The sequence below is a fragment of the Bufo gargarizans genome, chromosome 4 (genome assembly GCF_014858855.1).
Source record: "Bufo gargarizans isolate SCDJY-AF-19 chromosome 4, ASM1485885v1, whole genome shotgun sequence".
NCBI classification, from domain to species: domain Eukaryota; kingdom Metazoa; phylum Chordata; class Amphibia; order Anura; family Bufonidae; genus Bufo; species Bufo gargarizans.
The window spans coordinates 185,492,465-185,509,388 of NC_058083.1; the positions used below are offsets into that span (position 1 = coordinate 185,492,465).

Genomic DNA, 16,924 nt, shown 5'->3' on the forward strand with positions numbered 1-16,924 from the left:
TTGTTCCAATACCTTTAGAAGTCAACTCAGGATGGTATAGCGATAATGTAATCATACTACAAGCTCTGAGCAATAATATCGCTCACAAACTTTCACATTATTTCACATTATTTTAGAAGCCCTCAATCATTCCCCAGCAAAGACAGAAGGGACCGCCTGGCAATGCATCACTTTTCTATACCAGATTTTTTCCCGATTGTTTTAGACGTCTAGTTAAAATCAGTAGCGATGATAGATTTTTCCAATCTGCATGGGCAGCTTTGATCAACCATATTACAAATGAATAGTAAAAAAAAAAAAAAAAGACTTCAAACCAACTGCCATCAAATCAAGTAGCCAGCAACTCCCAGTCTCCTTTTATACTCATACTCCTTCAGTGCTCATCATCAATAGCAGATATTACTCAGCTATGGCTTTGTGCATTTTCAACAGGGAGCACAAACATTGACAGAGGTAAAGGTAAAAGCACATCTTCCTGATCCATGTGTGTATTATCCACAAACACAAGAAAAGTGACTGCTGATGGTGTAATCTTTATTAACACCCCCCCCCCCCCCCCCCCCCACCTCTTTCTTCAGGCTGCAAAAGTGATACTGGAAGAAAATAATGTGAGCATAAAGACGGCCCAGATTGTTCCTACTAGGGTGATAATGTGACTACAGCAGACTCCTGCTCACTGAAATAAGTGCCATATGTGACATCTGCAATGTAAAAAAGCCTAAGGAAGTCATGCGCTAACTATGCCAGAACGGGAGCTCCCAGGAGTGTGGCGGTTCAGAGGGAAGCTGCTTTACAATAATCTGTTCACTGGGTGTTAAAGCTAATAGATTTTATAAGTTACAAGTTACTTCACATTTAAAGGAACTAGCATTGTTGCGATACCAAATTTTTGATTCGATTTCAATACCATAAAAAAAGTATTGCGATACTCGATACCATGCGAAAAAAATAAACCAAAAAAGCCTCATGCATTCTGCATTTTTTTTTTAAATGGTGAATCACGCAGTTTTATTTTTTCTGTTTCGGCATTCACCAAATCGATTTTTTTCTATTTTAATAGTTTGGACTTTTTGGACGTGGCGATATGTGATATGTTTATTTATTTATTTATTGTTTATATATTTTATATGTAATTTATACTTAATATTTTGGTGTTTTTTTTTAAAACTTTTTATTTAATAACCATTTCCATTTCCCTCCTTAGGGGCTAGAACCTGGGATTTTTTCATCCCTTGTCCTATTCACTCTGATAGAGCTCTATCAGGGTGAATAGGACTTTACACTCTCCCTGCTGCTTTGTGCATAGCACACACAGCAGCAGGGAGCTGACAATGGAGCCAGGGCTTTAGTAGCGTCCTGGCTGTCATGGTAACCGATCGGTGCCCCAGGATTACACTGATGGGGGTCCGATCAGAAGCTGCCACGGCACCACCAATGATAGGGGGTGAGGGGACTCTGTGGCAACTGCCACCAATGATTTTAATACTGGGGTGGTTGAGGGGCACTGTGCCACCAATGATTCTAATACTGGGAGGGGGGCGCACTGTGCCACCAATGATAATTAACCTTTAATACATGAGGCAGGTACTGGCAGCAAATCAGCAGCAGTTAACCCCTCAGGTGCCGCACCTGAGGGGTTAACTGCCGCTGATCGCAGTTCCCTGTCAGAGGCAGGGTGTCGGCAATGTGATTCTGCTGCCGGCACCTCCTGTATTATAAGTTAAAGACTACCTTTCGTGGGGGTCGGACTTCGTTAAGTTAGCAGGACATGTAGAGCGGTGCCCAGGGATCTCCCTGCACCTACTATTATTCCTGGGCGCCGCTCCGTTCGCCCGCTGTGCCCCAGTTACAGTCTCCTGCTCTGTATGCTAATTACTACTATCGGAGCGATATGGAAGGAAACATCAGCTTCTCTCCCTGGCCGTTCCTTCTGTAACTGGGGCACAGCGGGCGAACAGAGCGTCGCCCAGGAATAATAGTATGTGCAGGGAGATCCCTGGGCGCCGCTCTACATGTCCTGCTAACTTAACTAAGTCCGAACCCATAAAAATGGTCGACCTATCATTGGTGGTGCACTGCGCCCGCCCCTCCTCCGCCCCTCTCTCCCCACTGGTGGCAGCAGCAGCAGCAGCACAGGGGGAGGGAGAGACTGCTTCCTTCTCCCCATGCTGCTGAGGGAACATGAGAGCGATTACAGCAGCGTGCTCATGTTCTGCGATACTAGAATGCGCAGCAGCGAAGGCCAGTATCAAAAAGATGGAAATCCCGGTATCGATACAGTATCGATTGGTTATCGAATTTCGATACCCGCAACAACCCTAAAAGGAACACACCAGACAGTGACAGACTTTAAAATATTTGTTTTTAGAGGAAATCTAATTTGTCAGCGTACACAGTGTGATATAGATATAATATATATATTTTTTATGTGGTATGTCTATACACCTAAAACTCAATTATAAAATATTATTGGTTCCACATTTGCTGAATCTAGTGGCCACTGTACCCCATGTGTTCTTGTATCACAGCCTACTATCATCAGTTGGTTGAGAAGAACAGGTCTGTCTTAGGCCTCTTTCACACTTGCGTTATCCGGAGTGTACTCCACTTGCCGGAATTACACGCCGGATCCGGAAAAACGCAAGTGTACTGAAAGCATTTGAAGACGGATCCATCTTCAAAATGCTTTCAGTGTTACTATGGCAGCCAGGACGCTATTAAAGTCCTGGTTGCCATAGTAGGAGCGGGGGAGCGGTATACTTACAGTCCGTGCGGCTCCCGGGGCGCTCCAGAATGACGTCAGAGCGCCCCATGCGCATGGATGACGTGCCATGCGATCACGTCATCCATGTGCGTGGGGCGCCCTGACGTCACTCTGGAGCGCCCCGGGAGCCGCACGGATGGTAAGTATGCTGCTCCCCACTACACTTTACCATGGCTGCCAGGACTTTAGCGTCCTGGCAGCCATGGTAACCATTGAGAAAAAGCTAAACGTCGCATCCGGCAATGCGCCGAAACGACGTTTAGCTTAAGGCCGGATCCGGATCAATGCCTTTCAATGGGCATTCATTCCGGATCCGGCCTTGCGGCAAGTGTTCCGGATTTTTGGCCGGAGCAAAAAGCGCAGCATGCTGCGCTATTTGCTGCGGCCAAAAAACTTTCCGTTCCGGAACGGAAGACATCCTGATGCATCCTGAAGGACGGACTGTCCATTCAGAATGCATTAGGATAATCCTGATCAGTATTCTTCCGGCATAGAGCCCCGACGACCGAACTCTATGCCGGAAGACAATAACGCAGATGTGAAAGAGCCCTTAATGCCTAAGGTCTGTCTTAATGTACTTTCAAACTAGCGTTTTTCTTTTCGGGCATAGAGTTCCGTCCTAGGGGCTCAATACCGGAAAAGAACTGATCAGGATTATCCCCATGCATTCTGAATGGAGAGTAATCTGTTCAGGATGCATCAGGATGTCTTCAGTTCAGTCATTTTGACTGATCAGGCAAAAGATAAAACCGTAGCATGCTATGGTTTTATCTCTGGCGAAAAAAAACTGAAAAAGACTTGCCTGAATGCCGGCATTTCTCCCCATAGGAATGTATTAGTGCCAGAATGCCGGATCCGTCCTTCTGGCCTGCGCAGACCAGTAAAAACGTGAAAAAAGATACAAGATGGACCCGTCTGTCCGCATGACAAGCAGAAAGACTGATCCGCCTCACAAATGCTTTCAGTCACATCCAGATCGGCGGATCCGACGGGCAGTTCCGACGACGGAATTACCCGCCGGATCACACTGCCGCAAGTTTGAAAATAGCCTAAGCAGTTATTAAGCTCTTAGTAGAGGGAAAAGTGCATCCAACCGACATAGAGCAGGCAGCATCCTTGGGTGCAAAACATCCTTTTGTGTGTTCGGGGGTGTTTCTATTGAGGGCTGTCTGCCGTTATCGCAAAGCAACACAAAATGAATAAAAAAGTTGAAAAATAATTCTGTCCATTTCTTTTAAAGCAGCTAAAAAGTATCTACACTCTTCTTTTAGGTATGAAAACACACTGCATAAATGCAGCAGATTCTCCACAGTGAAAAATTCACAGCATTTACAGTACAAGCAAGTGGGTAAAATTTTAGACATCTTATCCATAAGCTGCGGAGAAAAAAACTAAACCGACTAAACGTAATCTAACGCATATCCATTATTGCATTATTACTGACCTCAAAAGGGGTTTATGTCAGCACCAGTCAATCCTGGGCTTATAACAAGGCTCCTTCTGTGGTCTAGATGTTTATGCTGGCTAAGCCAAGGGTGTTGAAGAAGTGTCACCTAAGAGCCCACATAAACCTGGAACCAGTCCTGACCTAAATGTCACACAATGAATTAGGGAGGAAAGTTATCATTCCCCTATGCCATGGATTTGGCTGGCGTTAGAGGTTGTCCGGTTTCAGGATGAAACTGGACAACAATTGTAAAGAAAAAAAATAAAAGAACTGAGCATTACCAGACAGATCCCACACGGTCACTTTGGCCCTGTTTACCCAGCTGCAGAGGTGATGTCATGTTTAAAATGCGACCATGGCAGTCAATCACTGACTTCATCGATATTCCACTGATGCCAGTAAGTGACTTCACAACTACAACTGGGTAAACAGAGTCCCGAGAGAACTGGAGTGACGGTGCGGATTCTGTCATGTAAGTAATGCTCCCTTCTTTTTAACTCAAGGATTCCATGTGTTGTGCCTTTTTAAATACTATTGTGACTAGATTTAGTCACAAATGGCATTTGTACATCGCCTTGTCTGTTGCCTAAAAGGGGGCATGGCGAGCATGGGGTATGGGCGGGACCATCAGCCTGTGCCTTGAGATAAATTATGTGTCTGCTCATGCAGTGAAGAGCCATCAAGACCTCCCTACACAGAGTGGTCTTAAAGGCATCTTTACACTGTTCAATGGAGAAGACTATTGTCGGGAAGGAAGCGTTCCTTCCCCACAATCGCCTGCTTGTCAATGAAAGAGACTGCTGCATTTACATGCAGCAATCTTCTCCACATTATAGGGAGGAGCGATCGCTAATGCCATTGGTCATCCCCATACAGATTAGTTGTTTGCTGGAAGCAGTGTTGTTTAGATGGCACAATCTGCTGCTGGCAAACAATTTAATTGACCGCACCAACAATCCTATTACCTGATGAACAAGTGTTTTGTAATTGGCAGCACCTTTACACGGGCACATTATTGCTAAAGAGTGTTCGTGCTCATTAGCGAAGATCTGCCCGAACATCTGGCAGTCTAAAGCGGCCTTGAGTACCTTATATTTTACAAGTCTAGTTTCGACTCTAGAAAGTCACGGCGCCACTTCAGTATCGTGTTAATAGCAACATACAGAGTTACTAAATAATGAGACCATAAAATGCTTTAAGATGCTATTTTCCTACATGCTACTTACATTTTCTTCATTTTCCCCATAAGGTTCTTCTGCATTGGTTTCCCTTTTTCTTTCTTCTGTTAGATCTTCCTGAACCTACAGCACAATATGGGAAATTACTATATACAACATAGCATAAAGTATTCTTCATGCAAAGCAAAACTGCACAAGAATAGCTAACTGTTCAATTAAATGTGTAAATGGAACCTCAGTGTCACAACCAATCAATGAACTTGTTCCTAATAACTTCAGTAAAACACATGGGACTCTGCCATATATGAATTCAGTTGGAGCAAAATGACTGGTATAGACAGGTTTGTCTTAGGGCTGTTTCACACGAGCGGATGCCGTGTGTGACATCCGCTCCGTGAATGACAGCCAAGACCCGATGCGGACAGCAGAGACACGGAGCAGTAACATGACTGATAATGCTCCGTGCCTCTCTGTGATCTCTTTACTACGGTGACAACTTTATCTCACTGTGATTTTGTAGTAAAGAGATCACAGAGAGGCACGGAGCATTATCAACCATGTTACTGCTCCGTGTCTCTGCAGTCTGCATCGGGTCTTGGCTGTCATTCACGCAGCGGATGTCACGCACGGCATCTGCTCGTGTGAAACAGCCCTTACTGAATACCACAAGTCAAGGCTAACCTGCAGTAAACCAATCAGTAGCCCCTGAAGAGCCAACTGTGTACTATTTGTGATTGAAATGCTGTGGATTTGGGGCATATCCCATATAAAATCACTGTTTTTCAAAGAAGTGATATTGCTACATAACAAAATAATTTACTTGTAAATGTATTAGAGTAATAGAAAAAAAATGACCCAACAATTAGGACATGCATGCTGCTCTGAGTAATTGAATCATTAATTAAAGGGGAGCGCTCCAAATAATAGCAGGGAGGAATTAAATTACTGGTCATTAATTCTGTGGAATAACATGTCAATTTTGGCCCTTATTTAGGGTAATGCCCATGTTGGTTATTTCCTGGGGAAAATGGGTCGTTACAGATATTGTTCTAATGAAGAACACACTTTGATTAAAAAGTTGACTGGAGAGGGAAAAACAAAGAAGCGCAACAAATTATAGGCTACTCATTTAATATGATTTCAAATGCTTTAAAGTGGCAACCAAAACCTGAAGGACATAGAAGTAAGCGGGGAACTACTGTTTGTACGGATTGAAGAATAGCCAAAATGGCAAAGGCTCAGCCAATAATCACCTTTAGAAAGATCAAAGAAGATCTGAAGTTACCAGCGAGTACTGCTACAATCAGAAGACGATTAAAGGGAAGCAGTCACCATAAAAATCCAAATTAATTTGCAGTCAGAATGTACTCTTAGAAAACAATGCCATAACTGAATTTCTTTGACTATCCAGCTTCAATATTCCGGACCCTGTACTCATAAGGCTAGATTAAGCCCGATTCCCCTCCCTCCACCGCCCCCCATCCCCCAAGTATCCCTTGTTAAGTTGTTCTCCCCTCAAGTTACTGTTCTTTGGAGATGTAGCTGGGACGACCCGACTAGATTGTTACACTCAGTAATTTAGAAGTTGACTAAATTCCGAATTACTTGGAAACTGTAGTGATATAGGTGCATAACAAATGGCAAGCATATCATCGTGCTATCAATAAAGACTTCGGTCCTAATTTCTTATTTGATTGCTTGTCGCCCCAGCATCAACTGTTATAGGTTCAATAGCTTCTGAGAACTAGATATTTCTTTTTCTTTACATTACTACTTGATTATTGTATAATTTCAATGTAATACATGTCATGACATTTAATGATATGTACAGTACAGACCAAAAGTTTGAAGGCATCAAAACTATGAATTAACACATGTGGAATTATATACATAACAAAAAAGTGTGAAACAACTGAAAATATGTCATATTCTAGGTTCTTCAAAGTAGCCACCTTTTGCTTTGATTACTGCTTTGCACACTCTTGGCATTCTCTTGATGAGCTTCAAGAGGTAGTCACCTGAAATGGTCTTCCAACAGTCTTAAAGGAGTTCCCAGAGATGCTTAGCACTTGTTGTCCCTTTTGCCTTCACTCTGCGGTCCAGCTCACCCCAAACCATCTCGATTGGGTTCAGGTCCGGTGACTGTGGAGGCCAGGTCATCTGGCGCAGCACACCATCACTCTCCTTCATGGTCAAATAGCCCTTACACAGCCTGGAGGTGTGTTTGGGGTCATTGTCCTGTTAAAAAATAAATGATGGTCCATCTAAAACGCAAACCGGATGGAATAGCATGCCACTGCAAGATGCTGTGGTAGCCATGCTGGTTCAGTATGCCTTCAATTTTGAATAAATCCCCAACAGTGTCACCAGCAAAGCACCCCCACACCATCACACCTCCTCCTCCATGCTTCACGGTGGGAACCAGGCATGTAGAGTCCATCCGTTCACCTTTTCTGCGTCGCACAAAGACACGGTGGTTGGAACCAAAGATCTCAAATTTGGACTCATCAGACCAAAGCACAGATTTCCACTGGTCTAATGTCCATTCCTTGTGTTCTTTAGCCCAAACAAGTCTCTTCTGCTTGTTGCCTGTCCTTAGCAGTGGTTTCCTAGCAGATATTCTACCATGAAGGCCTGATTCACCAGTCTCCTCTTAACAGTTGTTCTAGAGATGTGTCTGCTGCTAGAACTCTGTGTGGCATTGACCTGATCTCTAATCTGAGCTGCTGTTAACCTGTGATTTCTGAGGCTAGTGACTCGGATGAACTTATCTTCCGCAGCAGAGGTGACTCTTGGTCTTCCTTTCCTGGGGCGGTCCGCATGTGAGCCAGTTTCTTTGTAGTGCTTGATTGTTTTTGTGACAGCACTTGGGGACAGTTTTCCCAATTTTTCAGACTGACTGACCTTCATTTCTTAAAGTAATGATGGCCACTCGTTTTTCTTTACTTAGCTGCTTTTTTCTTGCCATAATACAAATTCTAACAGTCTATTCAGTAGGACTATCAGCTGTGTATCCACCTGACTTCTCCACAACGCAACTGATGGTCCCAACCCCATTTATAAGGCAAGAAATCCCACTTATTAAACCTGACAGGGCACACCTGTGAAGTGAAAACCATTTCAGGTGACTACCTCTTGAAGCTCATCAAGAGAATGCCAAGAGTGTGCAAAGCAGTAATCAAAGCAAAAGGTAGCTACTTTGAAGAACCTAGAATATGACATTTTCAGTTGTTTCACACTTTGTTATGTATATAATTCCACATGTGTTAATTCATAGATTTACTGTGAATCTACAATTTTCATAGTCATGAAAATAAAGAAAACTCTTTGAATGAGAAGGTGTGTCCAGACTTTTGGTCTGTACTGTATATTAATCTTATTTACGTTTATGGCATTGATTTACATGATCATTTAATTGTAAAAAAGAATTACTTTTTGAACTTGTAAAATTTGAATAAAGAAAGAATTTAAACAGAATGTTATAGAGCAGGAGGAGCGGAGCCGGTTTATATATATTTTTTGGGAAAAGATTCAGTGTAACCTGTATTTTAGTCATTTAGATTCATGTTGATTCTTGGCTTTGAAGTCAGGTAGGCGGTCCTATCAGTGATTGACAGCTCTCTCTGTAGACACAGTCATAGAGGGAAGGCTGTCAATCACTGATAGGACCAACTCCTGGACGACAAAGCCCAGAATGAGCAGGAATGCAAATGATACAAATCTCAGCTCCTCCTGCTCTATAACATTCTGTCTGCAGCTCAGACACTATGTTCAACATGACAGGTGGCCTTTAAGTAAAGAGTAAAGCCAAGTTACTAGCAAGGACTCTCCGGAAAGTCCCATTGTTAAAATAATAATAATAATAATCTTAATATAAAAAATAAAATAAATAAAAAAAATTCAACCTGTTCTGGACAGGTTGAAATTTGCCAAAGAACACATTGACTGGTCCAAAGTGAAATGGGACTGATGAAAGCAAAGTTGTTCTTTTAGGGAAAAGTGGTCGGAGAAAGTATATCATACAACCCCTGAGCACTAAATTCAAGCCACAGTGCACTGTGAAGACAGTAAAGCATGATATGGGGATGTTTCTCATACCATGGTGTTTGGCCTATTTATCCTATACGAGGGATCGGTTTGAATATATCAAAATACTTGAGCTTATGCCAAAGAAGTAATGTCCTTGAAGAGCTCCTTATTTTCTTTGTACGTGAGAGACCCCTTGAGCCTCAGGGCCACACAAGCAGTGCCTGTGGCTACTACAGATACAGCTATCCCCATAACCTATGCTGCTGATGTTCCCTTGTTCAGTAGAGATATAAGGGTGCTGTAAATACCTCCTCTTCTCCTTCTTCTTGATACTGTTCATCAACATTATCCTCCTGCTGGTCAGGATTTCCAGCCATCTTCAAATACAAAAGAAACGTTGCTAAACCACATGCTAAAACATACTTTCTAGAACATAAAAGCCCCAAACTGATATCTTATAGCAGAATACACACAGTGCCAACAGGAATCTGCTCTGCTCTTATTTTTTTTTCTCTTGTGTGTTTGCAAGCTTTGATATTCTGCACTTTCTGTAGATTTCTTGATGCTGACGCCATATGCCGTATCCTAAATATTACTGCGATAAAAAGAATTTCAGAGCAAGCTAGAGAATGTCATTACAATAATTAGTATCTTGTTGTAAAAAGAGGGGAGAAAAAAGTTGCTAGCCATTTGCTTTGCAAGTGAGGCATAAAATGTGTGCTTTCGATGACTATTTCAGTGGAAAGCTGGAGTGTGCGGGTTATCAGAGAGCGGACTCGTGTAGGCTCCTGTCTTGTGGAGTTCTTCTGCCTCCAAGTGACTTCCTGCGGCACTTCCTCACCACTAAATGCTCTTGTTTCTCTGCCTGGTCCCGCTGCTCCTCATTGTCATCTGGTACGATCTCCTCCCGCTGTTGTTCTGCCTCTTCAAATTCATCTTCCCCTTGGTTATTGGGATCATTCGCAGGGTTCATATCCTCTGGAGCAGCCTGGCGTCCAAGCATAAATCATGTTACAAATACATTTCATACACTGAGTAATGTTCTTTGTCTCCCATGGCTCTTTACACAAAAGCAATACACATTCAATTTCTTAAATGATAAATGATATACACAGCAGTATTTTCCAGCGCCTATGCCAACTATACCAGAGATGCTGCCATTCTGAATACAGTAACACTTGGCCTGCCTGGCTTCTTCCTTAGGGCACTCCAAGTCAGTACAGGCAGGAAAATAGTAGAATAATTCATTTTAAAGTCTTATACAAAACATTTTTGACACCTAGATTGCAGTGTGACACACAAAATACTAATTCAAGTGACAAAACTCTGTCTAAATCCAGTCATATACGTAGTTATCCACCACCTTACATACCTCAGCATGCTGGTCTGTAGCCTGCTCCTCATTTCCATTTTTGTCTGCATCACCTTCTTCCTCAGCTTCATCTTGGTGATTGTCCCTTTCATACGCTGGAATAAAATGCCAAGATATAATCCACAGATAACATCATGTTGTTAGGGCATATTGCAAGTTAGGCTACTTTCACACTCGTGTTTGGTGCGGCTCCGTCATGGATCTGCATAGACGGATCCGTTCAGAACGGATCCATTTGTATTATCTGTAACATAGAAAAGACTGATCCGTCTTGAACACTATTGGAAGTCAAATGGAGGACAGATCCGTTTTCTATTGTGCCAGATTGTGTCATATAAAACAGATCCGTCCTCATTGACTTACATTGTGTGCCAGGACGGATCCGTTTGGCTCAGTTTCGTCAGACTGACACCAAAGTGGAATGGAGACGGAACGGAGGCAAGCTGATGCATTCTGAGCGGATCCTTTTCCATTCAGAATGCATTAAGGGCAAAACTGATCCGTTTTGCACCGGTTATGAGAGCCCTGAACGGATCTCACAAACGGAAAGCCAAAACGCCAGTGTGAAAGTAGCCTTAATACAAAGAAACAACAATCATTTGCCTGTTTTTAGTGTAACTACAATGAGAATGTCTTGTAGAAGGATAAAATATCACAACCTATGATCCAGGGATATATCTTGATTGTCATATTTGGAGTTGGGAAGGAATTAGTTCCCCTTAATATGAGGCAATTAGCTACTCTTTCATATGGGTTTTTCCTATTTTTGGATCAACACTATAGAAAAATAAGTTGAATTGGTTGCCTTATCTGTTTTTTCAAACTTATACTACGTTAACTAAGCTGTATTTTGATAATTTTTTTAATGTTTTAGAATTTGGCCACTAGAGTCTGGTATTAAAGGATGTCTGACAGCTCAGAAGTCACTTCCGATGCAACCATACGCACAGCGCAATAAAACCCTCATTAGCATACAGATACATTACAGAAATAGATTTTTACAGAGGTTTATATTAGGGGAACCAGCTCTACAAGGCATTAACCACCTCCGGACCGCCTAACGCACATGTGCGTTCCGGAGGTGGCAGCGCTGCGCACAGTCACGCATATACGCGTCATCTCGCGAGACGCGAGATGACACGAATATGCGCGCGCGCGCATGCGCAGTTCGCGCCGGCATTTCGCACAGCAGTATTTCGTCAGCAACCTGCCAGCCAATGATCGTGGCTGGCAGGTTGCTGATTTTTAAAAAATCCAATCAAAGTGCCAGATAGCAGATCATATTTGTAAATATGATCTGTTATATGGCTGCCTGCTCCTCTGCTGGTTCTTTTCGTCGGTTGGATCCAGCAGAGGAGCAGGCTTCACAGTGAGTACACCAACACTACACTATAGCCCCTGATCACCCCCCTGAACCCCAATTAACCCTTTGATCACCCCTTTGATCACCCCTGTCAATCACAAGTGAAAAGAAAAAAGTGATCAGTGCAAACTGTCACTTTTTTTTTTCACTGTTATTGACCGTTAGGTTTTAGGTATAGTTTAGGTCCCTTGGTTAGGTAGTTAGCGATCAGTTAGCGCCCAGCCCACCGCACCGCAGTCTGTTATTCGCTGATTAGCGTATCGCTAATCAGCATTTGTACTTTTATAGTATCTGGAAGTGATCAAAACTGATCACGGTCAGATCTATAATTGTATTAGTGTCACTTTAGTTCGCCCTCCACCCAAAACGCAGTGTTTGCCCGATCAGGCCTGATCGGTCGCCCACACGTGCGTTCGCCCACACCCGCCCCACCGCAGTGACAAAAAAAAAATTTTTTTTTGATCACTGCACATTCACTTTACACGCACTGCGGCGATAAAAAAATCAGTTTTGATATTTTTTATCAACCGCAGCGGCCTCCGGTACTTCGCTAGCCTCCCCTTTGTAAGACAGGCTTGCTTTTTTTTTCTTGGGTAGTCTCAGGGAATACCCCTAAATTTAGTTGCCCACATGTCTAACAGGGGGTATTCCTCTGAAGAGGCCTACAGGCTTCTGACCCAGTCGGATGAGGAGTGGGAACCCTCATCTGATGAATCCAGCGGGTCAGAATACGAACCTGTAGAAAGCAGTGGCTCTCTGACCCAAAGTTTGGACGAGGAGGCTGAGGTCCCTGATACCACCAGGCGTACCCGGCCCCGTGTCGCTAGACCGCAGGTTGCGCAGGATCCGCTTCAAGAGCAGCAGAGTGGGGCTGGTGCTGTCGGATTACGTGGTGAGGCATACACCAGCAGCCCAGCCCTCCCTGGACCTAGTACCAGCACTGCCGTACAACCTGGTGAAGTAGCGAGCACCAGAAGGGCAGTTGAAGCTGGTACGGTGGCACGTGCAGTAGAGCCCCTAGAATCCCAGAGGTGCTGGCAAACCCTGATTGGCAGTCCCCAACTTCAGCCGCACCTGTAGTTTTCCCTTTCACTGCCCAGTCTGGAGTTCGGGTTGAGACGGCTCAGATCGGTTCGGCCCTGGGATTTTTTGAGCTGTTCTTGACTGCGGAGCTTTTAGACATAGTTGTGGCCGAAACAAACAGGTATGCCACACAATTTATCACCGCTAACCCGGGAAGCTTTTATGCCCAGCCTTTCCGGTGGAAACCAGTCCAAGTTTCCGAACTTAAAACTTTTCTGGGCCTCCTCCTCAACATGGGCCTGACAAAAAAGCATGAATTGCGGTCATATTGGTCCACGAACCCGATTCATCACATGCCCATGTTCTCTGCTGCCATGTCCAGGGCACGTTTTGAGGCCATCCTGCGGTTCCTGCACTTTAGTGACAACACCGCCTCCCGTCCCAGGGGCCACCCTGCTTTTGACCGGCTCCACAAAATTCGGCCCCTCATAGACCATTTCAACCAGAAATTTGCAGATATTTATACCCCAGAGCAAAACATCTGCATAGACGAGTCCCTGATACATTTTACCGGGCGCCTTGGCTTCAAACAATACATCCCAAGCAAGCGCGCCCGGTATGGGGTCAAATTGTATAAGCTCTGTGAAAGGGCCACAGGCTATACCCACAAATTTCGGGTCTATGAGGGAAAAGATCAGACCCTGGAGCCGGTCGGTTGCCCTGACTACCTGGGGAGCAGTGGGAAGACAGTTTGGGACTTGGTGTCATCCTTATTCGGCAAGGGGTACCATCTTTATGTGGACAATTTTTACACAAGTGTGGCCCTCTTTAGGCATTTGTCTCTAGAACGGATTGGCGCCTGTGGTACCGCGCGAACTAGTCGTGCGGGCTTCCCCCAACGGCTCGTTACCACCCGTCTTGCAAGGGGGCAGAGGGCCGCACTGTGTAACGAAGAACTGCTCGCGGTGAAATGGAGAGACAAGCGTGACGTTTACATGCTCTCCTCCATTCACGCAGACACGACAATACAAATTGAGCGAGCAACCCGTGTCATTGAAAAGCCCCTCTCAGTCCACGACTATAACCTCCACATGGGAGGGGTCGACTTCAATGACCAGATGTTGTCTCCGTATTTAGTTTCCCGACGCACCAGACGCTGGTATAAGAAGGTGTCTGTATATTTAATTCAATTGGCTCTGTACAATAGTTTTGTTCTCTACAGTAAGGCTGGGAGAACTGGATCCTTCCTCAAATTTCAGGAAGAGATCATCGAGAACCTCCTGTATCCAGGAGGTTCCGTGGCCCCAACCACCAGTGTAGTTAGCCGTCTACACGAGCGACATTTCCCCAATGTCGTTCCTGGTACCTCAACCCAACAGTCACCCCGAAAAAGATGTTGTGTCTGTAGCAGGAGTGGAATAAGGCGTGACACCCACTATTTCTGTTCTGACTGTCCGGACCACCCTGCCCTATGCTTTGGAGAGTGTTTCCGGAAGTACCACTCACAGGTACACTATTAGCATAGGGATCATCTCACCAGGACAGGCACACAGGGCTATTAGGGCCCATTCACTCACTGCTGCTGCAAACGTCTCCTTTCACATGGGACAAAGTGCATAACGCACTTCGCCACATCTTTGAGTGATTTGCGCTTTGCACATTGACCCATGGGGAAGGAGAGGTTTGTTCTATAAAGGTAAAAAAAAAAAAAAAAAACAGGTAAGCAAACAGGTTAATGTTTAGTTCCAAAAGTTAAAGTTACATGTTCTGTTCCAAAGTTAATAAAATTATTGCGTTGTGGCCTGGTTTTTCTTTTTTTTTTTTCTTTTTTTTTTTTTACCTTCCAGGTGGACCAACCGATTGACTAGCTGCAGCACCGATGTGCATTCTGACAGAAGCATTGCGCTGCTGTCAGATTACACGCAAGTCGGTGTATGCGGCGCTGCAAGTCGGGATTTTCTCCTCTGCCGTGACAGATACGTTTGCCGAGGCATACGAGCTGAGGAGGAGGCGGCGTTCCTATGCTTTGGCAAACACTTTGTATATATATATATATAAAAAAAAAAATCCCGGCAATGATTTATTCATCCACATCGATTGATGCGAATGGAGAAATCTGGTTTGCCAGGGCATACGAGCTAAGTGGGTATGGATGTAGGGCGGAGCTCCTATGTCCTGGCAGACGCCTTTCCCCTCCATTTTTTTTTTTGGCAGAGATTTTTTCATCCACATTGATCGATGCGAATGAAGAAATCTGTGCCGTTCATTTTTTTCTTTCAGCCCAGAGGCTGAACGGAAAAAAAAATCTCATTACCTGTATGCTCAATATAAGGAGAATAGCAGAAACTCCTAATGCTGGCCATACATGTAATGATTGCGGAGACCCTCAAATGCCAGGGCAGTACAAACACCCCACAACTGACCCCATTTTGGAAAGAAGACACCCCAAGGTATTTGCTGAGGGGCATATTGAGTCCATGAAAGATCTAAATTTTTGTCCTAAGTTAGCGGAAAGTGAGACTTTGTGAGAAAAAACCCCAAAAAATCAATTTCCGCTAACTTATGCGAAAAAAAAAAAATTTCTATGAACTTGCCAGGCCCCTCATTGGATACCTTGGGGTGTCTTCTTTCCAAAGTGGGGTCACATGTGGGGTATTTATACTGCCCTGGCTTTTTAGGGGCCCTAAAGCGTGAGAAGAAGTCTGGGATCCAAATGTCTAAAAATGCCCTCCTAAAAGGAATTTGGGCACCTTTGCGCATCTAGGCTGCAAAAAAGTGTGACACATCTGGTATCGCCGTACTCAGAAGAAGTTGGGGAATGTGTTTTGGGGTGTCATTTTACATATACCCATGCTGGGTGAGATAAATATCTTGGTCAAATGCCAACTTTGTATAAGATATTTCTCTCACCCAGCATGGGTATAACTTGTGACAAAAAAAAAAAAATTCTAGGAACTCGCAGTGCCCCTCACGGAATACCTTAGGGTGTCTTCTTTCCAAAATGGGGTCACTTGTGGCGTAGTTATACTGCCCTGGCAATTTAGGGGCCCATATGTGTGAGAAGAACTTTGCAATCAAAATGTGTAAAAAATGGCCTGCAAAATCCGAAAGGTGCACTTTGGAATATGTGCCCCTTTGCCCACCTTGGCAGCAAAAAAGTGTGACACATCTGGTATCGCCGTACTCAGGAGAAGTTGGGGAATGTGTTTTGGGGTGTCATTTTACATATACCCATGCTGGGTGAGAAAAATATCTTGGTCAAATGCTAACTTTGTATAAAACAATGGGAAAAGTTGTCGTTTGCCAAGATATTTCTCTCACCCAGCATGGGTATATGTAAAATGACACCCCAAAACACATTCCCCAACTTCTCCTGAGTACGGCGATACCAGATGTGTGACACTTTTTTTGATGCCAAGGTGGGCAAAGGGGCGCATATTCCAAAGTGCACCTTTCGGATTTCACCGGTCATTTTTTACAGATTTTGATTGCAAAGTACTTCTCACACATATGGGCCCCTAAATTGCCAGGGCAGTATAACTACGCCACAAGTGACCCCATTTTGGAAAGAAGACACCCCAAGGTATTCCGTGAGGGGCATGGCGAGTTCCTAGAATTTTTTATTTTTTGTCGCAAGTTAGTGGAATATGAGACTTTGTAAGGAAAAAAGAGAAAAAAAAAAAATCATTTTCCGCTAACTTGTGACAAAAAATAAAAAATTCTAGGAACTCGCAGTGCCCCTCACGGA

At 44.0% G+C, this 16,924-nt stretch overlaps 1 protein-coding gene across 3 annotated transcripts in view; it reads right to left on the reverse strand.

Moving 5' to 3' along the window:
* Window positions 1-16,924, reverse strand: part of GOLIM4 (golgi integral membrane protein 4) — a 138,333-nt gene that overhangs the window by 11,160 nt on the left and 110,249 nt on the right. For 2 of the 3 annotated variants that reach the window (XM_044290734.1, XM_044290733.1), the window contains 4 exons: window positions 10,791-10,885; window positions 10,260-10,406; window positions 9,727-9,795; window positions 5,438-5,512 (listed from right to left, as the gene is read on the reverse strand). In XM_044290734.1, the coding sequence (XP_044146669.1) occupies window positions 5,438-5,512; window positions 9,727-9,795; window positions 10,260-10,406; window positions 10,791-10,885 (386 nt within the window). The remainder of the gene's footprint in view (window positions 1-5,437; window positions 5,513-9,726; window positions 9,796-10,259; window positions 10,407-10,790; window positions 10,886-16,924) is intronic. The other variant, XM_044290735.1, reaches the window with a different exon arrangement.